Source organism: Mastacembelus armatus, chromosome 21, assembly GCF_900324485.2.
Source record: "Mastacembelus armatus chromosome 21, fMasArm1.2, whole genome shotgun sequence".
NCBI lineage: Eukaryota > Metazoa > Chordata > Actinopteri > Synbranchiformes > Mastacembelidae > Mastacembelus > Mastacembelus armatus.
The window spans coordinates 18,406,018-18,425,458 of record NC_046653.1 but is presented as its reverse complement, the minus strand read 5'-3'; the positions used below and the strand labels follow the sequence as shown (position 1 = coordinate 18,425,458).

The following is a 19,441-nucleotide window of genomic DNA, read 5'->3' as shown; positions in this document are numbered from 1 at the left end:
TTGTTTGTGGTCATGCATGAGTACACATAGAAACACGAGCACCACAAGGTCTTGCAGCAGTACAGGTCAGTGAGAGGATAGTCAGGAGATGGTGTTCAGTCAGTCAGTCTGCACACACACAAACACACACTTTTAAACACATTTGCACAACTGCACACACAGCGACTCAATCCCATCGGGTAGCAACAAAGCTGGCTGAGCAAACAGCGAACTGCTTGTTCGTTATCTTCCCAGGGTGTTTGTTTACTGATCCACACAAGCTTTGCCTTGAGTCACAATGCAATGTGTCTGCTTGTGTATCTGTGTACATGTGTGGCCACATGCACATCTTCTGCATGTATTCTCATTTATTCACTACAGTTTTATTTTACCTGTCACCAACACTCTAAAGAACATGCTGTGAGCAAGCTGCAAGGGCAGTTGAGTTTGTCAGACACACACATACCTTCTTTTGTAAGGATCAACCTGCTACTCAGTAGTGTTTCTGGTTTCTTGGCAGGATTCTTTAAGGTTTAAGTTGTCCCTAAAAATCTTTCTCAATATAAGAATAAGCTAATTAGGTAGTTAAAGTATTAGAAATTAAAAATGATCAAAGTATGCAATTTTTAAATAAAATGTTTTAGTCATCAGAACACACTCACCAAAGGTCCCCAAGGTTTTGATTGCATCACTAAATTTTCCTCGGCAAATGGACATTGCTTAGTTTCCATGCTTGGGAACAGCAGTTGTCAAAACAAAACTACATGTCGTCACTTAAGAAGACATTGAAGCCCCTTTTGCTTTTTGCAGGCGTTTTATTTTAAATGGATAAAATTCCTGTTTTGGTTCATGCATCCACACATTTAGTACCCCATAGTAAAAATATGTTGTATGTAAAATATGTTTATAGAATATTTTGTAAACATATCAAAAATAAAAGTGAAATTTCCTATTTACAAAAGCATTCAGATCCTTAATTCAGTATTTTCTAGAAGCCCCTTTGGCAGCAGTTACAGCATTGAGCCTTTTTGGATAAATCTCTGCAAGCTTTGCACACCTGGATTTGGACAGTTTATCCCAATCTTCCTGGCAAATCCTCTCAAGCTCCATCAGAGTGGATCGGAAGTGTCTGTGAACTGCCAGCTTCAGGTGTCTCCACAAATGTTCTTTAGGGTTTAAGTCTGGACTTTTGCTGGGCCACTCAAGGACAGGACAATTGTCCTGAAGTGACTCCGGTGTTGTCTTGGCCATTTGCTTCAAGTCACTATTGTTTGAACTCAGGAGTAGATTTTCTTCAAGTATGTATTTGCTTTCCTCAAAATACCATTTTTTCAACTTCAACTTTAAATTAAATCTATAGCGCAGTAAAGTATCAAGAAAGCGAAAGGGGATCAATATTTTACGAAGTGACTGTATGACATGATTTATCAATATACTCTCTGAAACGTTTTCATTAGCAGAATCAACACGTCACATCATCCAGATGTGAATGATTATACTAAAACAATATCTGGTGCTGTGTCTCATCGAAAGCCATTTCTTAATTAAATTGCATTTAAGAAACTAATTTAAAATATTTTTTAGTCCTTTGATTTAATTTCAGAAAACCTTTAGATTTTTTTTTAATTTGATGTTCAAATGATTTGAGAAACATGATGCTTATTTTTAGAGGAGGTTTTCTCTGAGGCTAGTGCAAGCGAGGGTGAGTGCAGTGGGTGGTGGAGGGGGATGGGTTGCTCCTGATAACCGTCTGTAATCTAGTGTGCGTCATTAACATTGGGACCACTGCGCCCGCCGCACATAATTATGGTCTCATTCCACTCTGCTTCCCGAGCAGTGCAGGGGCCTCTGACACGGGACGACTGTGATTAAAAACACAAGGCACTTTAGCCGCCGCCTTCCTCCTCCTTCTCCTCCTCCTCCAATATTCCACATCCTGTCTCCTGTGAACTGAAATTCCTCAAATGCCTGTCTGCACCTCACCTAAGTTTCATCTGGGATTATTGACTGTCTTTTAAAGCCTTTTATTCCCCACAAATACACACACACAAAGGTTCGTACACTCACAAATCTGTCTTTTTCCACATAGTAATCTTCAGGGTCCTGGCTTACCCTTCTCTTCTCTCCCAGTGAGATAGTCTTCCCAGGACACACATAATAAAAAACACACACTTGAGATGACAAAAGGCAGAGCTTGACATGGCCAGTGATGTCAGAGCTTCCCATGATAATAGAGCTTGCACGCCTTAGGGTCTTTCTGGTGAGTAATTAATTTCCAGCGTGTGGGGGTAGAGACCAGAGCTTGTGGTCTTGTCTCCTGGCTCTGACTCTGTGTGTGTGTGTGTGTGTGTGTGTGTGTGAGGGAGAGAAATAAAAGGAAGGCTTTGCGCTGGCTTGGCTACTGCGTACATGCAGTGGGGAGGAGGGGGGTAGTGGAACAGCACAGCGCAGAAAATCGATCCAGGGGCCGTGCTTCTCAGCCTCTTCCGGACGCAAGAGTCCTCCTCTCCTGGGAATTAGATAACGGCTTGTAAAAGCTCTCCACCGCCAGACTCTTCCCCCCTCCTCGACTTTTAGTTGCTGCCGCATCCCTCTGTCTTCCTGCCTGCCCGCCTTTCTGCTTGTCCACAAGATATTGAATTCATCCCATTCACATTATAGCAAAGTATTGGCTTCCAGTTTAATTGGAATCCCCGTTTTTTTCTCATAACTATGTGGATATTGCGTATTATCAGCAGGTTAATATTTTATTAGGTTTTAATTGGCCTTTGTTGTTTGCTTCTGTGCACTGATCTTCCAGTTAAGGTACTGCCTGTGTGTGTGTGTGTGAGAGAGAAACAGAAAGACAAGAGCGTTAATTGGAGTGTTCAATTTCTAGCCTATACATGGGTCAGTTGTCACTTTTCTTTTCTCCAGGTTTCCTTGGCTGAGGAGATCAAGCCGCTGAAGTGGTATCCCTCCGTTTACCTGCTGGTGTCTATCTTTCCTCTTATCAACAGGTAACGTACACACACACACACACACACCTGTATGGCACATAAACTCTGTGCTCTGTTGTTTTATTTGCATGTTGGCTTCACTCTGCTGTGTTATCTGTCAACCCCTCCCTTTTTCTCATCCCTGCTCTGCCTTTTCTCTTTTCCTCACTCTTATCTGAACTCTCACAAAGCCTCCTTCACTCTGTAGCAGCATTAAGGGTGATTGTGTGTGTGTGTGTGTGTATTCATGTCTTTCTGTGGTTGTGTGGACACGTTTTAATTTGGCCTTGTGAGGACATCACAACTTCAGAGGGTTTTTTGAAGGTTAAGACTTGGTTTTAGGATTAGGGTTAGGATCAGGTTCAGGTTAGGATTAGGGTTAGGCCTTTAGTAGTAATGTTCAGGGTTAGGGTCTAGGGAATGCATATGTTCACTAATGTCCTCCCAACTATAGTGAGACATGACTGTGTGTGTGTGTGTGTGTGTGTTGGAGGTACAGAGCATTTTATTGGCTTTTTTAAAACCAGGGCTTCATCGTAGGTGGGAGGAGGCGGGTGGTCCAGTAAATGATAACCCCGGTACTGTTATTACTCCTTCGCTCCGTTGCTCCCCCTCTCTCTCTCCCTCTCCGTCTTTCTTTCATTTGCTGCCGCTCCCCCCACGCCCCACCCCCACGCTGCACCGGCTTGATTGACAGGTCAGGGTTACTAAGTGATTAGCTGCGGCGGCTCTGCTTGTCGCCACGGCGATGTAGGCGGAGACACAGGTCAATTACAGGGTCAACGTCTCTCAAAGGCTCCGCTCAAACACCGCCCATCCCCCCCATCACCCTGTCCTCCTTCTCCTTCACCTCTCCATCCCCTCCAGCACCTCACCCCCCCCACCCGTGACCCGGCTGTCGGCTGATGAAGATGACAAACTCCCCCCCCCCCCCCCCCCCCCCCTCTCTCTCTTTACACTCAACGCATCTTTGTGATAACCCCCTTATTTCCTCTCGTCTTCGCCTGGGCTCTCTGTCTTTCCTCCGCTGTGTTTTCATGTCACCTCTTCCTCCATCTCTCTCCCTACCCTCTGCCACACAAAGCAAACACGCTCTCACTCCGCTCTGCCTTTCTCCAGAGAGCGAACGAGCAGAAAACGGGAATGAATTGCTCTCTCGTCGTCCTCCCCCACCTCCTCCTCTTCCCCCGTTCAGCAGCGCTGGCTGTATACATCTCCGGCTCCTATTAATTTGTTAGCCTCCACTCCCTCTCCCCTCTCCCCCTTCTCACTCGCCTCCCTCCCTCGGCTCATATCTTCCTCCTCCGCCTCCTCCTCCTCCCCTCTTTCTCCATCTCTCCCTCCTTCCTTCCCTCCCTCCTCTGCTGAGAGCTGGAGTGTGTAAAGTGTTTGTCACGGTGCCGTGCCGATGTCGCTGTGCTCTGCCGTGTGGAAGCGGCGCACGGCGGACAGACTTAGTGTGTGTTTTGCTGTATTCGTGTGTGTGTGTGTGTGTGTGTGTGTGTGTTTGTGTGTGTGTGTAGGCGGGTGGTTGGCTTGGTGTCAAGGAGAATGTGCTGCCTCTGCTTGTTGCTGTGTGTACGTGTGCCTGCGTGCGCACTTGTTTGTCCGCCTCGACTTGAATGTGTGTGTGTGTGTGTGTTTTTATTATTATTATTTTTGCGTGTCTATGAGCAATCCCGTGCGTGTGCGCATTTTGTTTGTGCATGCCTAGCGCGCGCATCTGTGTGTGTGTCTGAGTGGGGGATTATTTCTATCTGAGCTCCAAAGCCTCCTAAACAAGGCTTAGAGAGACGGCCCAGGGCAGCAGCTAAAGCCGGGTAGAGAGAGCTCTTTCTCCCTCACTCGCTCGTTCTGCACCCCTCTCCGCTGCTCTCTGCCATTTCTCCCTGCCCTGATCCTTTGCATTAATACACAGACACTCCCACACACAAATACACTCTTGTTTTGGCCTTCATGTGCTACCACACACACACACACACACACGCACACACACACACACAGACATGCACACACAGTCACAGACATGCACACACAGTCACACGCCACACGCAATTTTAATCTGTTCCAAATGCACACTGGTAAATGTGTTAATTCGACACCAGCTGTTGCGAATTGAAATGGGAAAGAGCTCCTACTTTTCCTCGCCCGCACTCGCACACACATGCATTGACGAGTCATTATACATCATTTTACCGCGCGTCTCTCTCTCTCTCTCTTTCTCTCTCTCTTGCACTTCTTCTCTTTCTCTTTTTCCCTCATTCGTTTGCCCTCATTTGGCAGCACAGAAAAGTAGCACCAGACACTAACACCTTCTCACTTTTTCTTCCTCCTCCTTCTTTCTCTTTCTCCCTCTTGCTGCCACTTCAGTCTCTTTCAGCTCTTTGGGTGTGTGTGTGTGTGTGTGTGTTTGTGTGTGCACAACCACTGCCCGGGCACGACTAGAGTTTTCACAGTCTGCTTCTCACATCGCCTCCCCTGTGTGCTTTATGGTGTGGGTGTGTGTTTGTTTACAAGGCTTGTCTAGATTCCTACTGTGCGTGCTTGTATGCCTGTTTGCATAAATAAGCCCTCTCCTCAGAACCTAGCTGCCGATTTCTGTGGCGCATCGCGGTGTGATGAGCAAGTGCTCCTCCTGGACAGCCTCCTCGTCTTTTATGAGGACGTTTTGCTTTCCGATAAACACCCTCTCCTTTCCCCCTATGACACCAAAGGAGGTCTCGTCATTAAGGCTTTGTCTAGAAGCACTTTCCATCAAAACAAGGCGCAAAGCAGGAGAGTTAGTTGCCTTTGAGCAATCAAGGTGACGTGACTTGTAGAAGGGTGCTTCTGCATGGATAGATTGGCCCTGGCAGTGAAGCTTGAACCAGTGATGTGTCTATAACCTTGAGTTCACCCTGCCGCTCCAGGAGGCAGCTTGCATCCTCCTAGTTATTCTTGGTTTCCCTTGATGCTGCGTGTGGGTTTTGCGGTGTGTATAGGCCTATACGTGCTTGCAGGGGATTTTTGTATGGGCTCCCTACAGCGCCTAAGCCCCCCGCCTTTCTCTGGAGGAGATCTGATTTCCCTGCTCCAGGCGTGCAGCGAGAACAAGACAGTGTGTGCGTGTATCTGTGTGTGCTTCGGTGTGTGTCTCCACTTTTGTGTGTGTGCGCACACGCCTGCACGCGCAACCTGGGCCAGGCAGACCTTCCCCATCTCCGTTCTACGCTTTGAAAAACGAGGGAGGAAATCTCAGAGCAGCAGTTATTATTCATCCCTCAAAGAGAACGGGGAGGCGGAGGAGAGGGAGGGAGGGATGGATGGAGGGAGAAAGAAAGAGAGAGCCAAACGGCAGGGATGAAGGAGGGGTGGGGGGGATACATTAACTCTTATCTCACTGTATTCTGCTTTCTGCATCCCAGGATGCGCTCTTTCTCTCCCTCTCTCTTTCGCACTCACTCCTGCTTTTTCTTGCCTTTCTACACTCCCATCCTTCCGTTCCTCGCCTCTACGCCTCTCGGAATATCTTGCATTCAGCGCACATGGATGTGTGTTTGTGCCTCAGTGTGTGTAGGCTGGTGTGTGGTTTGTACTGTATACCCTAATATCTTTTGTGGTGTATTTTGTTTACTTGAACAAGTGAGCTCCTCAGATGCTGAAAGGCAGTATGCAAGGTTCCAACGCTCATCTTTGTCTGCAAGCTTTTTTTTTTTTTTTTTGTCTATCTCTTCACATTCAATTTACTGTATGAGAGTGGCAGCAATGGCCTGTTTACTAAAATAAGTTTTGAACTTTATCTAGCTCGCGGGTGTCTGATGTTGTTTTCAGATTCAACCGCAAAACTCGATCATTCTCCTCCGTTTGTGTTACTTTGATTTGCAATCTTTGCAGGAGTGAGGCCCAAGTTTGAGCAGTCTGTGACTGGGCTCTGGAGGGTCACAAGCGCAGTCTGTGTGGAAATCATTTTATACACCAGAAGTCAGCACACTGAGAAAGCACTTACTGCTCTGATTGCCAGTTTCTCATTATTTTGACAGTTTCTTTACTTTTATTCACACAGAGACAACAAAGTCCTCACAAATCTAGAATGTTTATGGTCTCCCATGTCATGCCCTTTGAACACCTTGATTCGCTGTGCAATAACTTAGCCACATGTGGCTGTGTGAACTAGATAATGTTTGTTGGATAAATGAATTATGCACTTGTGCTTTTGCCTCTCAGGCAGTGATCTGTGTGTAACTGAAGGCGATGAACCCCATAGCCATTTGTTTCCCATTGAGTACCAGTGACGCTCTGCTATTCATCCCAATTTAGCAAGACACAGGGCCATCCCACAGGGCTCTGGTAAATGACACAGGGCAGGCGCTGTATGTAGACTGGACACACACCAAGACTCTTAACACAATATCGTATGAGTACATACACAATAATACATATATTCATATATAATAATACATATGCTTTAATTTTTTATTAAAATATGACAAATAGAACAGAATACAGGTGTATGTACATGCCCATTCACAGACATGCAAACATTAACATACAGACACATGTCTATAGGAAAATAAACTATGAGCTGAGGTATACAACCCTATAGACATACACGTAAGTCTTATGATGTATGTACTCCGTTACAGATATAGTAAATACACATGTATAGGCAGATACATACATTCATATGGTCCACACATCCAAATGCTTAAGGAGATGCTAGATAGCCTCCCTCACACACACTTAGGCATGTACATGCATTCACAGGCGCATGCAAACATAAACACATACACACACATACATACCCTGTTCCCCCTCCTTCTGCTCTTTCAGGCACGTCTTTAAATATTCATCACTCTGGCTGCTCTGAGAGTGCCGTAAACGCTGCCTCACACTCCAGGGAATCGCTAAAGCCTACTCTATCATCTGCTCTCCTTCCCTCCTCTCTCTCTCTCCCCCCCCCCATCCCTCCCTCCCTCCCTCTCTCTCTGTCACACACACACACACGCACACATACATACACACTTCTAGCCATAGTCACTCACAAACCTCACATGCACAATCACTCGAAGGCACAGCCAGTGGCATCGCTGGACACACAGACACATGCCAGTACATGAATCAGACACAGGGAACCACATGTGCTGCAATGTACAATGGACAGAGTTTGTGCGTGTATGTCTGTGTGTTTACTGGCTGCTCCCAGTGCAGAGGGTTGAGTGGTGTTGTGTTCCAGGAAACAGGATGTCTCTTTGTGTGGCTTTTATTCTGTTGGTGAACGTTAGCTGCTTCAGTCCCCAGGGTCTGTGTGTGCCTCTTTGTTTTGTGTGTGTGTGTGTGTGTGTGTGTGTGTGTGTGTGTGTGTGTGTGTGTGTGTGTGTGTGTGTGTGTGCGCACCCGTGCAGGTGGGTGTGCATGCGCTCACATGTTTATGTGTTTGTGTTTTGTTTCTGCACAACACGCTTGCCTGTCTGTGTGTTTCACAGAGGTCACACAGAGGGTCGCACAGAGGGTTGGCAAGAAAAGCGCATCTGTGGGTATGTGTAATGGGAGTCATACCCTTATTTGTGACAGTTATCCCCATGTTGAACGGTGATCAAAGTAGATTATGTTCCAGTTATCAGCTGTACTACACATGCATGGAGACACTTGTGCACAACACAAACCATGGTTTATTTAGATACTGTGGAAAAGAACGTTCACGTCCGTGTCCATAAAGTACACTGTATTCCCACAGATAGCTGAAAAGTATTAGAGCTTTACACACATCTGAGTGGCTGACCAGATGTTGTCGCTGAACAATGGAAGCCTTGTCCTCTGTCTTTGTGGAGCTAAATGCTGTCACTCACACACAATTGTCAAATGAACACAACATTTTAAACTAGCATATTCACAGAGTTTCACTTGACTTGTTGCTTATAAACAGGTTATAGTTAAAATGGCTAGGATCTGATGGTGCTTTGAAGGATTTGGATTCAATAAGTGGGTTCTACTTGATTCAAATTCAATAAAAGGCAATCATGCCCCAGAGTATCATGAAGCATAATTAGACTTTAATGAACTGTGGCAGTTTCTAGTTATTTCCTAGTTTGCGAGAAATGTTTGTCTTTTGTAGTTTTTCTATTAGAATTTCATTTCTCTAATTGAATGCACATTTAAATTCAGGTGAAGCCAAATTACATAGGCAAACGTAAAAGCTTTCTGAAAACTATAGGTCTGTTCTACAGTCAGTATCACCATAAATGTGTGAACAGTGCAGTAGTTGCCTGATTTTGCCACACCTATGATTTCGTCTCAGATATTGTGCTCGTGTCTATTTTGATGGCAGAAAAATATTTAAGGGAGTTGGAAAAAAAAAAGTTGTGAATCACACACTGGCCTCACGAAGAGTCAAGGCATTGTGCTTGTTTTGGCAGAATTATCCCTTTTTAGTCAGAAAAGTTCAGATTTGCTGTCAGCAGCAGCACCACAGGCAGAACTAGGGCCTTGTTGTGGCACTGTGAAGCGTGTGATTCGTCTGGAGGAAAGAAAAAAAAAAAAGAAGTCAGGCAGTCAGTCTGCGAGAGAAGGAAGTGTGATCGAGGTCAGGATGACTTCTGTGTCTGGCTGCCCTCCGCTCTCGGGAAGGAGTTCTTGTCTGAGCTGTTGCTCTGCGTCTCACTCACATCTCTCAGGAAGTTCAGCACAACAATGCGAGGCAGACAAAAAGGTGAACTGTGATAGAGGTGGGAGGGAAATTGATGGATGGAAAGTGGTATAGACTGGCAGGGTGGGATATTGGATAAGATGAGGAGAGGCAGTGGATGAGGGATTTTGCACAGAATCTGTGAGGTGAGAGAAAGACTGGTTCAAAGAGTGACTGACAGCATGATAGATGGGAGGTCTGAATAGGTGAGCAAGGCTTGAGACGCAGTGCGAGTGCTAATGATTGACTGCATGCTTACAGATGGTAACAGCCTCAGACTTACAGCTGAGTGTCTGTTTTTTATGTGTCTGAACATAAATGTTTTTTTTGTTTTTTATTGTTGTTGACCGTTTGCTCCTGAGTCATACACTATAGACAATATCATCTCTGTTTTCCAATGCCAGTCAGTCAACTGTGAGAGTTGCTTGACTACACCACACACACAAAAGCCGGCAAACGCACACAGCAGCTCAGCCAGGCATCGCCCGCAGCCACACTCTCCTTCCCACCACTGCCTCCCTCATTCATCTTTCATTAGCCCGGCTCACAGAGGAGAAACAGCCTCCCCCCACCCGCCTCCACCCATCTTTCTCTCTTCTCTCTCGATCTAACCTCCTCGTCTTTTTTTCCCTGCCGTCTTATCTTGGTTTCTCTCGCACGTAATCTCTTTTGTTTGTCTCGCTCATGTCTTGCAATCTGTCTTTTTGGATATCTCTCCTCCTCCTCTTTCTCTTCCTCACTCGCTGCCTCCTCTGCTTTTTAGTCTTTTCCATTCAGCCTCACTCCTTCAGCCCTTTCCCCTGCTCTCTCCTCCTCCTACTTCGCTCTCGGCCCTTGTTCCCCTTCACAGCCTCACTCTTGCACACTCTCACCTCTTTATCGTGTTCTCCTTTCCTCTTCCACTCTCCCTCTCTCCTTCCTGTGCGGTGCTGTTTCTCTGACACTCGTCTCTGCACGGCCCCCCCACCTTCCTGTCTCTCTTTCTCTCTCTCTCGCCTGCTCTTTCTTTCTTCCTTTCATTTCGCTCTCCGTCTCTCCCTTGGTGGAGGGGAAAGGCTCTTTGCCTCTAATTGCGGCTGTTCCGTTGCCATGGCGCGTGTTGCTCAGCACTGTGAGGTGCTGTCTGTGTGTGTGTGTGTGTGTGTGTGTGTGTGTGTGTGTGTGTGTGTGTGTGTGTGTGTGTGTGTGTGTGTGTGTGTGTGGCAGGCAGATGATTGCTTGCTGCCAGCTCTCGTTTCCCGGACGCCGATCGCGTTTCTTTGCGGCAGCAGAAAAAAAAAAAATGAGATGCCAGAAATAGCCCCCCTTCACACAGACCCACTCACTCTCACTGCTGCGCTGTCAGAGACACACACACACACACAGGCAGACACACATTCACTGCATTTCCTCTCCATTTGATATCCTCAATGCATATGACCTATGTTGTACTGTATGCGCACACCTTTCTGCACATGTACAGGTGCAATGTGCGTTTGTGTATGTCTGCATGTGTCCGATATCCTCTTGGTGCATGTATGTGTGTGTGTTTCCTGCATCTCTAAGGAGGTTGTGTGGGGACTCCTGATTTATTTCACCTTTAATGGGAAGTGAAATGAATGTGAGCAGCAGCTGGTCTGGTCCTCGGAGATACAACAGTAGGCTAACCCAGAAAACAAGCAGCGCTGCTCTGAAATGGTCCTGACTCCGACCAGGGCCAGGACACACCACTGTACCTGCCACTAGCTGCACTGTTGGTTTTATTTTAAGCAGCATGTAGACATTTAGTTCATACTAAAACTTCGAATGACTTGGAGCAGATGGCGTTGGTTCTCATTACAGGTTTGTCTTCAATATTTAGCCAACCCGTCTTGCAGTTTTCTTCTTGTCACAACTTTTCAGAGGGTAGTTTGATGGTAAATGGAGACAGATTAATAGCAAATAAACCTTGTAACCTCGCACTGCAAAAGAGGATAAGAGAGGATTATAACCAGATTTGTGGACGAATCTCTGTAATCATCTTCTGTGCTGTTCACTTGCAGCTTTCACTGGGTCATAAAGAGCAGAAAATAAAAACATTTTTGTGCTTGCTTACTTTACTAATCCTGAGGTGTCTTGCCTTCTGTCATGTGAGGGCTTCCTAATCCATCAGTAGATATAGAATCATATACGAACAGTCAGCATTCTCTTGTTACCTTTCTGTGCTTTCATTTGTAACAGAGGAAGACCTGTTGATATTGTTCTGCCTCAGGTTTTCAACTATGTAAATAGTTATGACTACGTTTACATGACATGCTTCAGAGTGGCCCACATTGCCAATCTTTTTTTTAGGTCACAGAGGTTTGAACAAACTAAATAGTAGTTTTTTAAATCAGATCTACACCTCTTGCTTTTCAGGTCCTAGATCTGATTCATATCAGATTTCTGTCTGTGTGACTGCTGTCAGAAAAGTTTTTTAACAGCTCATTCCTTTGCACGTGTACTTGTTGCGCTTTTGTTTGTATGATTATCCTAAAGAGACAGCACTATGGCTTTAATCTCAGAGGTAGTTTTAGCATTTCTTAGAATTAAGATCTAATTTCTCTGAAATCCACAGTGTCCCTTCATTGATGTTGCAAATACAATACAGAACTTATTTCTCCTTGACACCCAGGTGTCTTGCTTTTCTTAGATTTTCCTTAGATAAAGGTATTCAAAATATTTTATGCTTTGACCATCTTTCACTGAAAGAATCACTTAAGAGATAAGGCTAGAAAATATATTTTTCCTTCTGACAACAATCTCTTGACAACAGCTATGAATTTGTCCCACTCTCAAGTTGTCTGTGTAGCTAAAGGCTCATTTGTTGTCCAGCAGTTTTGCAAAAGACTTATATGATCCACAAAAATGAGCAAAATGTTCCTTTATCATGACAGACAGCCATGACAGTTCATTTTGATTCAATCACACACCATTCTGATATCCTAAACACTAGCTCCCATTTGAGTAATATCTGCTAAAAACTGCAGTGCCTTACACTGACTACACTTACCAAAGAGAAGCTATATTCCACCTTTCAAAGAAGAAGGTCTGGATGAGTTGGCTGTTTGACAGGATACATTGCACAAAGTAGTAGCCTTTTTCCCCTATATACTTATTGTTTATTTCTAATGCTACTGTAAAGAACTATGAATTAAAGTTTACTACAGGAGAATGTGACTTCTGAAAGTGATGTGGTGCGATCTGTTTGAGAGAAGTTGTTTCACTCTGTTGGAGTTGTTGGAACTACAGAAACATTTAGTCCATTCAAATTGAACAGGGGTAGCTTTGTACAAATGATCTTTAGAGTACAGACACTGGCTTGCAGAGAGCGCCCCAGTCCGAACAACAGACAAGTGTAATTTTGACCTGTCGTCAATTTTCTCATGGTGACCATTAAGGACTGGCTCTCATTAAGGAGAGCAGTGCTACAATACAGGCAGACAGAACACAGTAAAGTTCAGTAAAGAAAAGACCGGATTTTGATCTGCTTTATTTTATTTTATATGTCTCAAGCCTCCCTGATACCAGGATCACCTCAGGACATCTCTAGTAACAAATCAGATTGTTTTTATATATCTGTGCACGATAAAATAACTCCACATTTCCATGTGGTTGGTGTTACACACCTGTCGAAATGTGATGCAGGTGTCATATTTGTAGTTGCTTGTTGGGGTCAGTATAGCTGCAAAGGCTTGTGTGTTCAAGGTCATGTGTGACGCTCATCCATTGATATTGCTAACACTGTTGTGAACTGAATAATGCAACAACAGTTGCGTGACTGTAGTGTCTCACGTAACTCCTTGTAACCACAACATAACAATGGTTCTCTCCTCAGATGGCTGATTTGTAGCCATCCTTCCCCGTGGGGCACAAGTAGCTTGGTGATGACATTTCCAACCCTGAGGCCAACCACCATGGCCACTTAGTTCACTCTGCATACCCAATTTAGGAACATCACATATGTGGAAAATGCTGTGAGCCGTGCACAGTTTGATTCTCTCGCTAATAGATCAATAAAAGACATTAGCGACAGGCTAACCCGGCAAGCAAAGCTAATACAGGGTTAATCCAGGGTTAATGGCTGAGAAGCATCATTCTCAGAGGCAGCCATTAGTTCACAGCCTCACCACACAATATCAGGTTCTCCTCCTAGTCATGCCCCAGGCTCCCAGAGAGATAAGCACAGGGACTGGTATTGAAAGAAAGTAAAGGGGATCATCCTCATGAGTCAAGATGAAAATGAGATATCCAGACAGATGAAACCAAATGCAAAGAAGTGGGAGAGAGATTGGAGGGAGGGCGGGCGGGCAGTGTGTGGGAAACGTGCATGGAATCAGAAAGAAGGAGAATATGGGATAGGAAATTGTGGTCAGGAGAAGAAAGAAACTGAGATGAGAGAAAGAGGAGAGAAGGAGAGGAAGGGAGTTGAGCGCTACACTTCTCCCTGTCCTTGTAAAGTGCTGCGTGCTGTCGAAGCGGCAGCCAAGAATGTGTCAGCCCAGCCGTCTCACGCTGCCTAATGGGCTCTTAAACGCTGATATAAAGCTCACTCGCTCTTTCATCCTCCCCTTTTCCTCTCTCACTCCTTCTCTTTTTCTGCCTCTGCTGTTTGCTCTCATTACCTCTCATTCTCACCCTTTCCCTTACTCTGTCACTCACTTGTCCTCTAGCTCACTTTTCTCTCTTTCTGTTGCTCTATCACTCGCTCACTCTCTGTCTTTTCCTTTTTTCTGTTGCTGTCACTCTTTTCCCCCTGACTTCTTCAATTACTCTATCCTCACCCCTGACGCTCCCTTGCAGGTTGTCTCTTTATTTACAACTTTTTTTATGGATGAACTCAACACGTCTGTCTCTCTTTCTGTCTCTCACCAGGCTCCATAATGCCTTCTACCCACAGGATCCCTCCTTCTCCCTCACATTGTTGCACGTCCTTTCGGCGCCACTCCACGGCTTGGCCAATGCCTTTGTCTTTGGCCTGGACAGGGATTGGTGGAGCCTACTGAGCCCTACAGGCGTACAGGTACAGAATCTGCATACATGCATATATAGCCCGTTTTCAGATGCACATCATTACATAAATGTGAGGACAATTTTTTTCCACACCCAATGGGAAAATTCCATTGTTTCCATTTACATCGTGGAGACATTTGTTTGACAACTAAACTACCAGCCTGCAGAGGCTTGGTGAGATTGTCTTTTTGAACAGTGGTTCCAATGCCAGTATAATCCACCAGAAATGCTTGCAGGATGGTCAGATGGCTCTAGAAAACCCCTCCCCCCACACCTTTCTAATATTAGATTGTATCAGATTTGATGGCAGTGCATCCAATGGATGGCAAAACCAAAAAAGACCTCGTCATGCTGGTGCCAGAGGATAAGACTGGAGACCTCCAAACTCACCAGGCTTTATCCTCTGGGCATCATGGATATCTCTACCAAACGTCATGGCTTATAATATGTCATCCTCATGGTAGTGATACATGAAAACCCAGGGAATGCAAGGTCATTATGATTCTTCCTCTGGGGACATGAACATCAAGAAATTTCATGGCAGTGAACATGGCATGACTAGAGACAGCTCACTGGCACAGCTAAAAAGGCATTCGTTTAACAAATAACTGCAGCCAGTAATGTCTCACACTCCAGCAACATTATCCAAACTTTTCATTCACATCAGTCTACAACATAAACACTCAATACCAGACACCGTTAAATAAGTTACAGACTCATTTCAGTCAGTTCTCAAAAAGCTTTGAGGTTTGCTTTAAAGAACTTGAATGGTCAGTGACAAAACCAATTAGGTGAAAAAATAGAGTGAAATGTAGTCACAGCAATGAGCATTTACAAATTTTGTTATGACATGTTTGCAAACAACTCCAAGCTTACCAAAATCAAGCAATGTGAGCATCCCACTGGAGTTGTGTTTCTGGCCACCAATATTCGCTCTCTGTGTAGCTCTTTTTTGGTCTGCCAACTCCTGAAAAATTATCTGCTCTGTCTTTGGCTAAACTAAATATTAGGCTGTTATGTTTTCTACTGTTTTCTACCTTTTGATTTTCAGCAGGTAGTGTTCAGTTAGCTGGTTCTAGCTTCTGTGCTGTGGGCAGCTTCCAAAAGAGCAGCTATACATTGATTTCTGCATGAAACAATGAGTTGAAAGTGCATGAAAGCTGTGTAGGGCAGTACTGATTCTCTCACCTTGTTACACTAGCCAGGTTCCTGTCCAAATGTAGGGAGACACAATGAAATAATATAATTACAAGGCTGCCAGTCAAACCTAAAAATAAAACATTGAAACATGATGGATATATGGAATTCATGTTCATTTTCTTTCTTGATTTGAGAAAGGTTACAGTGTCCTCAGTGAGCCACACAGATTTGCTGCCATTTTTTATATCTTTGTATCCTAACTTTTCAAATTGAATGATTCCAAAAACTTCTTTTGTATATCGCAAAGTTACTTGACCAAATTAAGCTTTTAGGGAAATGTCATGAAGACAAGTTTGCCGGGAGGATGATGTTTTCAGATTTGAGCCACAAACCTCTTTGGTTTCGTTTCAATAAACACCACAATCAATACAGTTCTCCGCAGATTTGTCTCAATCTACAAATGTTGACAGTATCTGCAGATATATACCAGAGCTGATATTGAACCACAAGCAAAAAAAAAAAAATTCTTTGTGGTCTTAGTTCACATGTACACAAACACACACATTATCTCTTAGGTATTGCCAACCATGCTGATAACTGGTCATGAGCACAATGTGGAAGAGTGGAATGTGTGGTATGACCTTCAACCCAAATGTCAATGTTGCACTGTGGCGAGTTGGGAGAGTCAGACAGAGGAATCTCAATGTGTTCATAAATCACACAGAAAATGCTGCTTGTGTGTGTCAGAGAGAAAGAGAGAGAAGGTAAGAATGAAGATGACAGAGAGACAGAGAGAGAGAGACAGGCGGCGTGTGTGTTTGTGCTCTATCGTGACTAACAACCGGTTGTTATTCATCTTGGCATGCGACTCCCAGCAGCCCCCACACATCAGGTGTGAGATTGGCGGGGAAGAGGAGGGATAAGGGAGAGAAGGAGGTGGTGATGTTGGGGAGGATTGTAACACCGTCAAAACATTCCTCTCAACGCAACGAATCTGCGCTTCCATAGCAGACAATCCCCTACCCACCCCCCTTCCAAACCTGCCTCCTCCAGCTCACTCGCTAGCTCTAGTTTTCCGTCTTTTTCAGTTTTTCTGCAGCGCTATATAAAGCATTCATTGTCTTAATACACTACATATATACTATGTGTATATTGAAATTGCTATAATCATTGACTTAGTAACCAGCTTTGTAAGAAAATGATGTACGTTGTGAATACACACTGAGTGACTAATGCTAGTGAGCCAACCATGAGCCACACTGCACCTCTTAAACTTGATGCAAAGTTTTTCACACTGTGAAGTGCACCTGAGACTTGAAAGGGGAAGCATGGAGGGGGAGCCATGACGCAGACATACTATCTGTACTGAAAAGGACAGCTGCATGCCAGTAATTCGCAGCAGCGGCAATGGTTGTGACACACAGCTCATACAATTATATTTTTAATGGTGCCAGTTTAGGTGTAACTCGCTGGCAACAGCTGTGAGGTTGACATGGCTGTACAGGTTGCTGTCAATCTACAGAAATAACTTAAATCGCAGTTTTTTGAATGTTCTAAAAAAAAAACCATCAGGTTAACTTCTTCCAGCAACCGCTCCTGCGTTTTCTGCTTTCATGTCAACTGAGCATGACCTAGATGGGACAGATGAAGTTGTCTGCTAACATCAGTGAATCAAGTGAATTAAAATTTAGTCAGATGATCAAGCTTCTGCACCCTGACGGCGTGTGGGTAAGGATAGGCTTCCCTGGATACTGGCACTGGAGCAGAGATGGTGTTTACAGCAAAGCTTTCCTACTGCACAACTCATAGACTAAAGATTGAAGCCATTGACAGTGGTCAGCAATAAAAAAAAAAAAATAGAATCAGGCCCCCACACACTTTTTTATGCCTTTTTAGTTCAGCCAGACTGATTTAAGGCTGATTAGCTTAACTGGCAGTTAGGTTTCATACTGTAACTCAGTGGGCTACTACAGACATGACTGAATGGTTTGGCATACAGGGCTCTGGAGGAGGAGCCTAAAAATGGTGCTTATTTTCTTGTGATTGAACTGAGAATTGAATTGAAATACTGAGATTTAAAGATCAAATGAGATTCCCAAAGGTTCCCAGCCTTTTTTGTTTCCATAGAAAAAGCTTTTGAAAGTTGGGCCAAAGCTAATGAGACTTCAGCAGTCTAACTTACTGTGAAACGTCTTTTCTGATGGTATGCCTGCTAGATGTATACAAGGATTGTACAGTATCTGCATTACTGTCTTGTCTAATTAACTGCATAACCTGATTTCTGCCAATAACCTGGTTTCTGTGTGCATGTGACCGTACTGCTGCCTGCCTCATATATCTTGCTATATCTGTGTTGTTTTATTTCCCTCTCTTCACGGCTGCCTTTGACTCCTCTCCTCCTGCCTCACTCTGCCTATCTATATCTCTCTGTACCCTATGTATCTCTCCCTGCTTCCTCTGTTCCCAGTACCATGTTGCAGTATCTCTGGCATTTATCTCTCTTACATTATTTCTGCTGCTTTCTTTTGTGTAGCATCTCCCTCCCACCTGTGCACTCCCCCTCTTGGTCCCTCTCCCCATCTTCCTCCCTCTCCCTCCCTGATATTGATCTGCATTCTAGCCATACAGCTGAGCCGCCTGTGGTTCTGCAATGAGCTCACTTCTTACTACTACTTCTCTGTCTATGCGAGTGTGCATGCAGGAAAAAGCTGCTCCCGATCCTAAATGTCTGAGTATCACTGCAATCTTTGTCCACGTCAACACCGTTATGCTGCTCCCCACCCTTGGCTAGACTTAAAATATTCTGCACCCTCCTGCTCTTTGGGATCACCTCTACTATTTTGCGATTCAAATTGCGATTCAAACGTAAGCAATAGAAGTTTACTCTTAACCAGACTGCAGTTCCACACAGTTCCAGTAGGATGTCAGTCGAATCAGTGTTTTGTGATCAGAAGCTTGTCTGACAACACCAACATCAATGCACCTGAATGATTATTGTGCAACTGGTTCTTTTTATTTTTTAGACAAATCATCAGAGAGGTTTAGTGGCAAAAGGAAGCCATCTTCTTATCATTTCTCTTTAGACGATAAACAGCTGTGTGATAAAATAGGCATGTTGTTTCAGGTCCTGGTGAGAATGATTCACAACCCAGGAAGGCCAGTTTGAGTAATAAACACATGGGTTATCACATTCCTAAGCACTGAACAGCAGTTTTGAAAGCTGTGACACAGAATTTTACAAGTTATCAAGGTAGCAATTATTTTATCTTGTGTCACTATGATTCTGAGGTAAATGGCAGAAGTAGAGCATTCGAGTTTCGTAGTGATCGACCTCTACCTGAGCTGATTTCAACTTTGCTTGGAAAATCCTGCTTTGGCACAGACGAGGAGCCTTCTGCATTGGCAGCGATGCTGAGGCAACACATCAGTCCCACTGTGTTTTTTCATGGAGTTCTACAGTCACATTAAATACAAGTAATGACCTGTTCACACATACAGACTCAAATAGCAGGCTCTCTCTTGCCTTTCACAAGCCTGAAGCTCACAGGTATGTCTGATGTTAAGACCCTAATTAATTATGTATATATATATTTTTTTCCTTTTCTGGTGCTTTTTGTTTTTATTTCTTTTTTCCCCCCAAGTTCCATTTGCTCAAGTGCTTTTGAGTGGACAG

General features: G+C 44.4%; 1 protein-coding gene across 3 annotated transcripts in view; it reads left to right on the top strand.

The window, feature by feature from the left end:
* Window positions 1-19,441, top strand: part of LOC113123128 (cyclic AMP receptor-like protein A) — a 43,635-nt gene that overhangs the window by 21,335 nt on the left and 2,859 nt on the right. For all 3 annotated transcript variants that reach the window (XM_026294950.1, XM_026294951.1, XM_026294952.1), the window contains 2 exons: window positions 2,896-2,978; window positions 14,491-14,638. In XM_026294950.1, coding sequence (XP_026150735.1) covers window positions 2,896-2,978; window positions 14,491-14,638 — 231 coding nt within the window. The remainder of the gene's footprint in view (window positions 1-2,895; window positions 2,979-14,490; window positions 14,639-19,441) is intronic.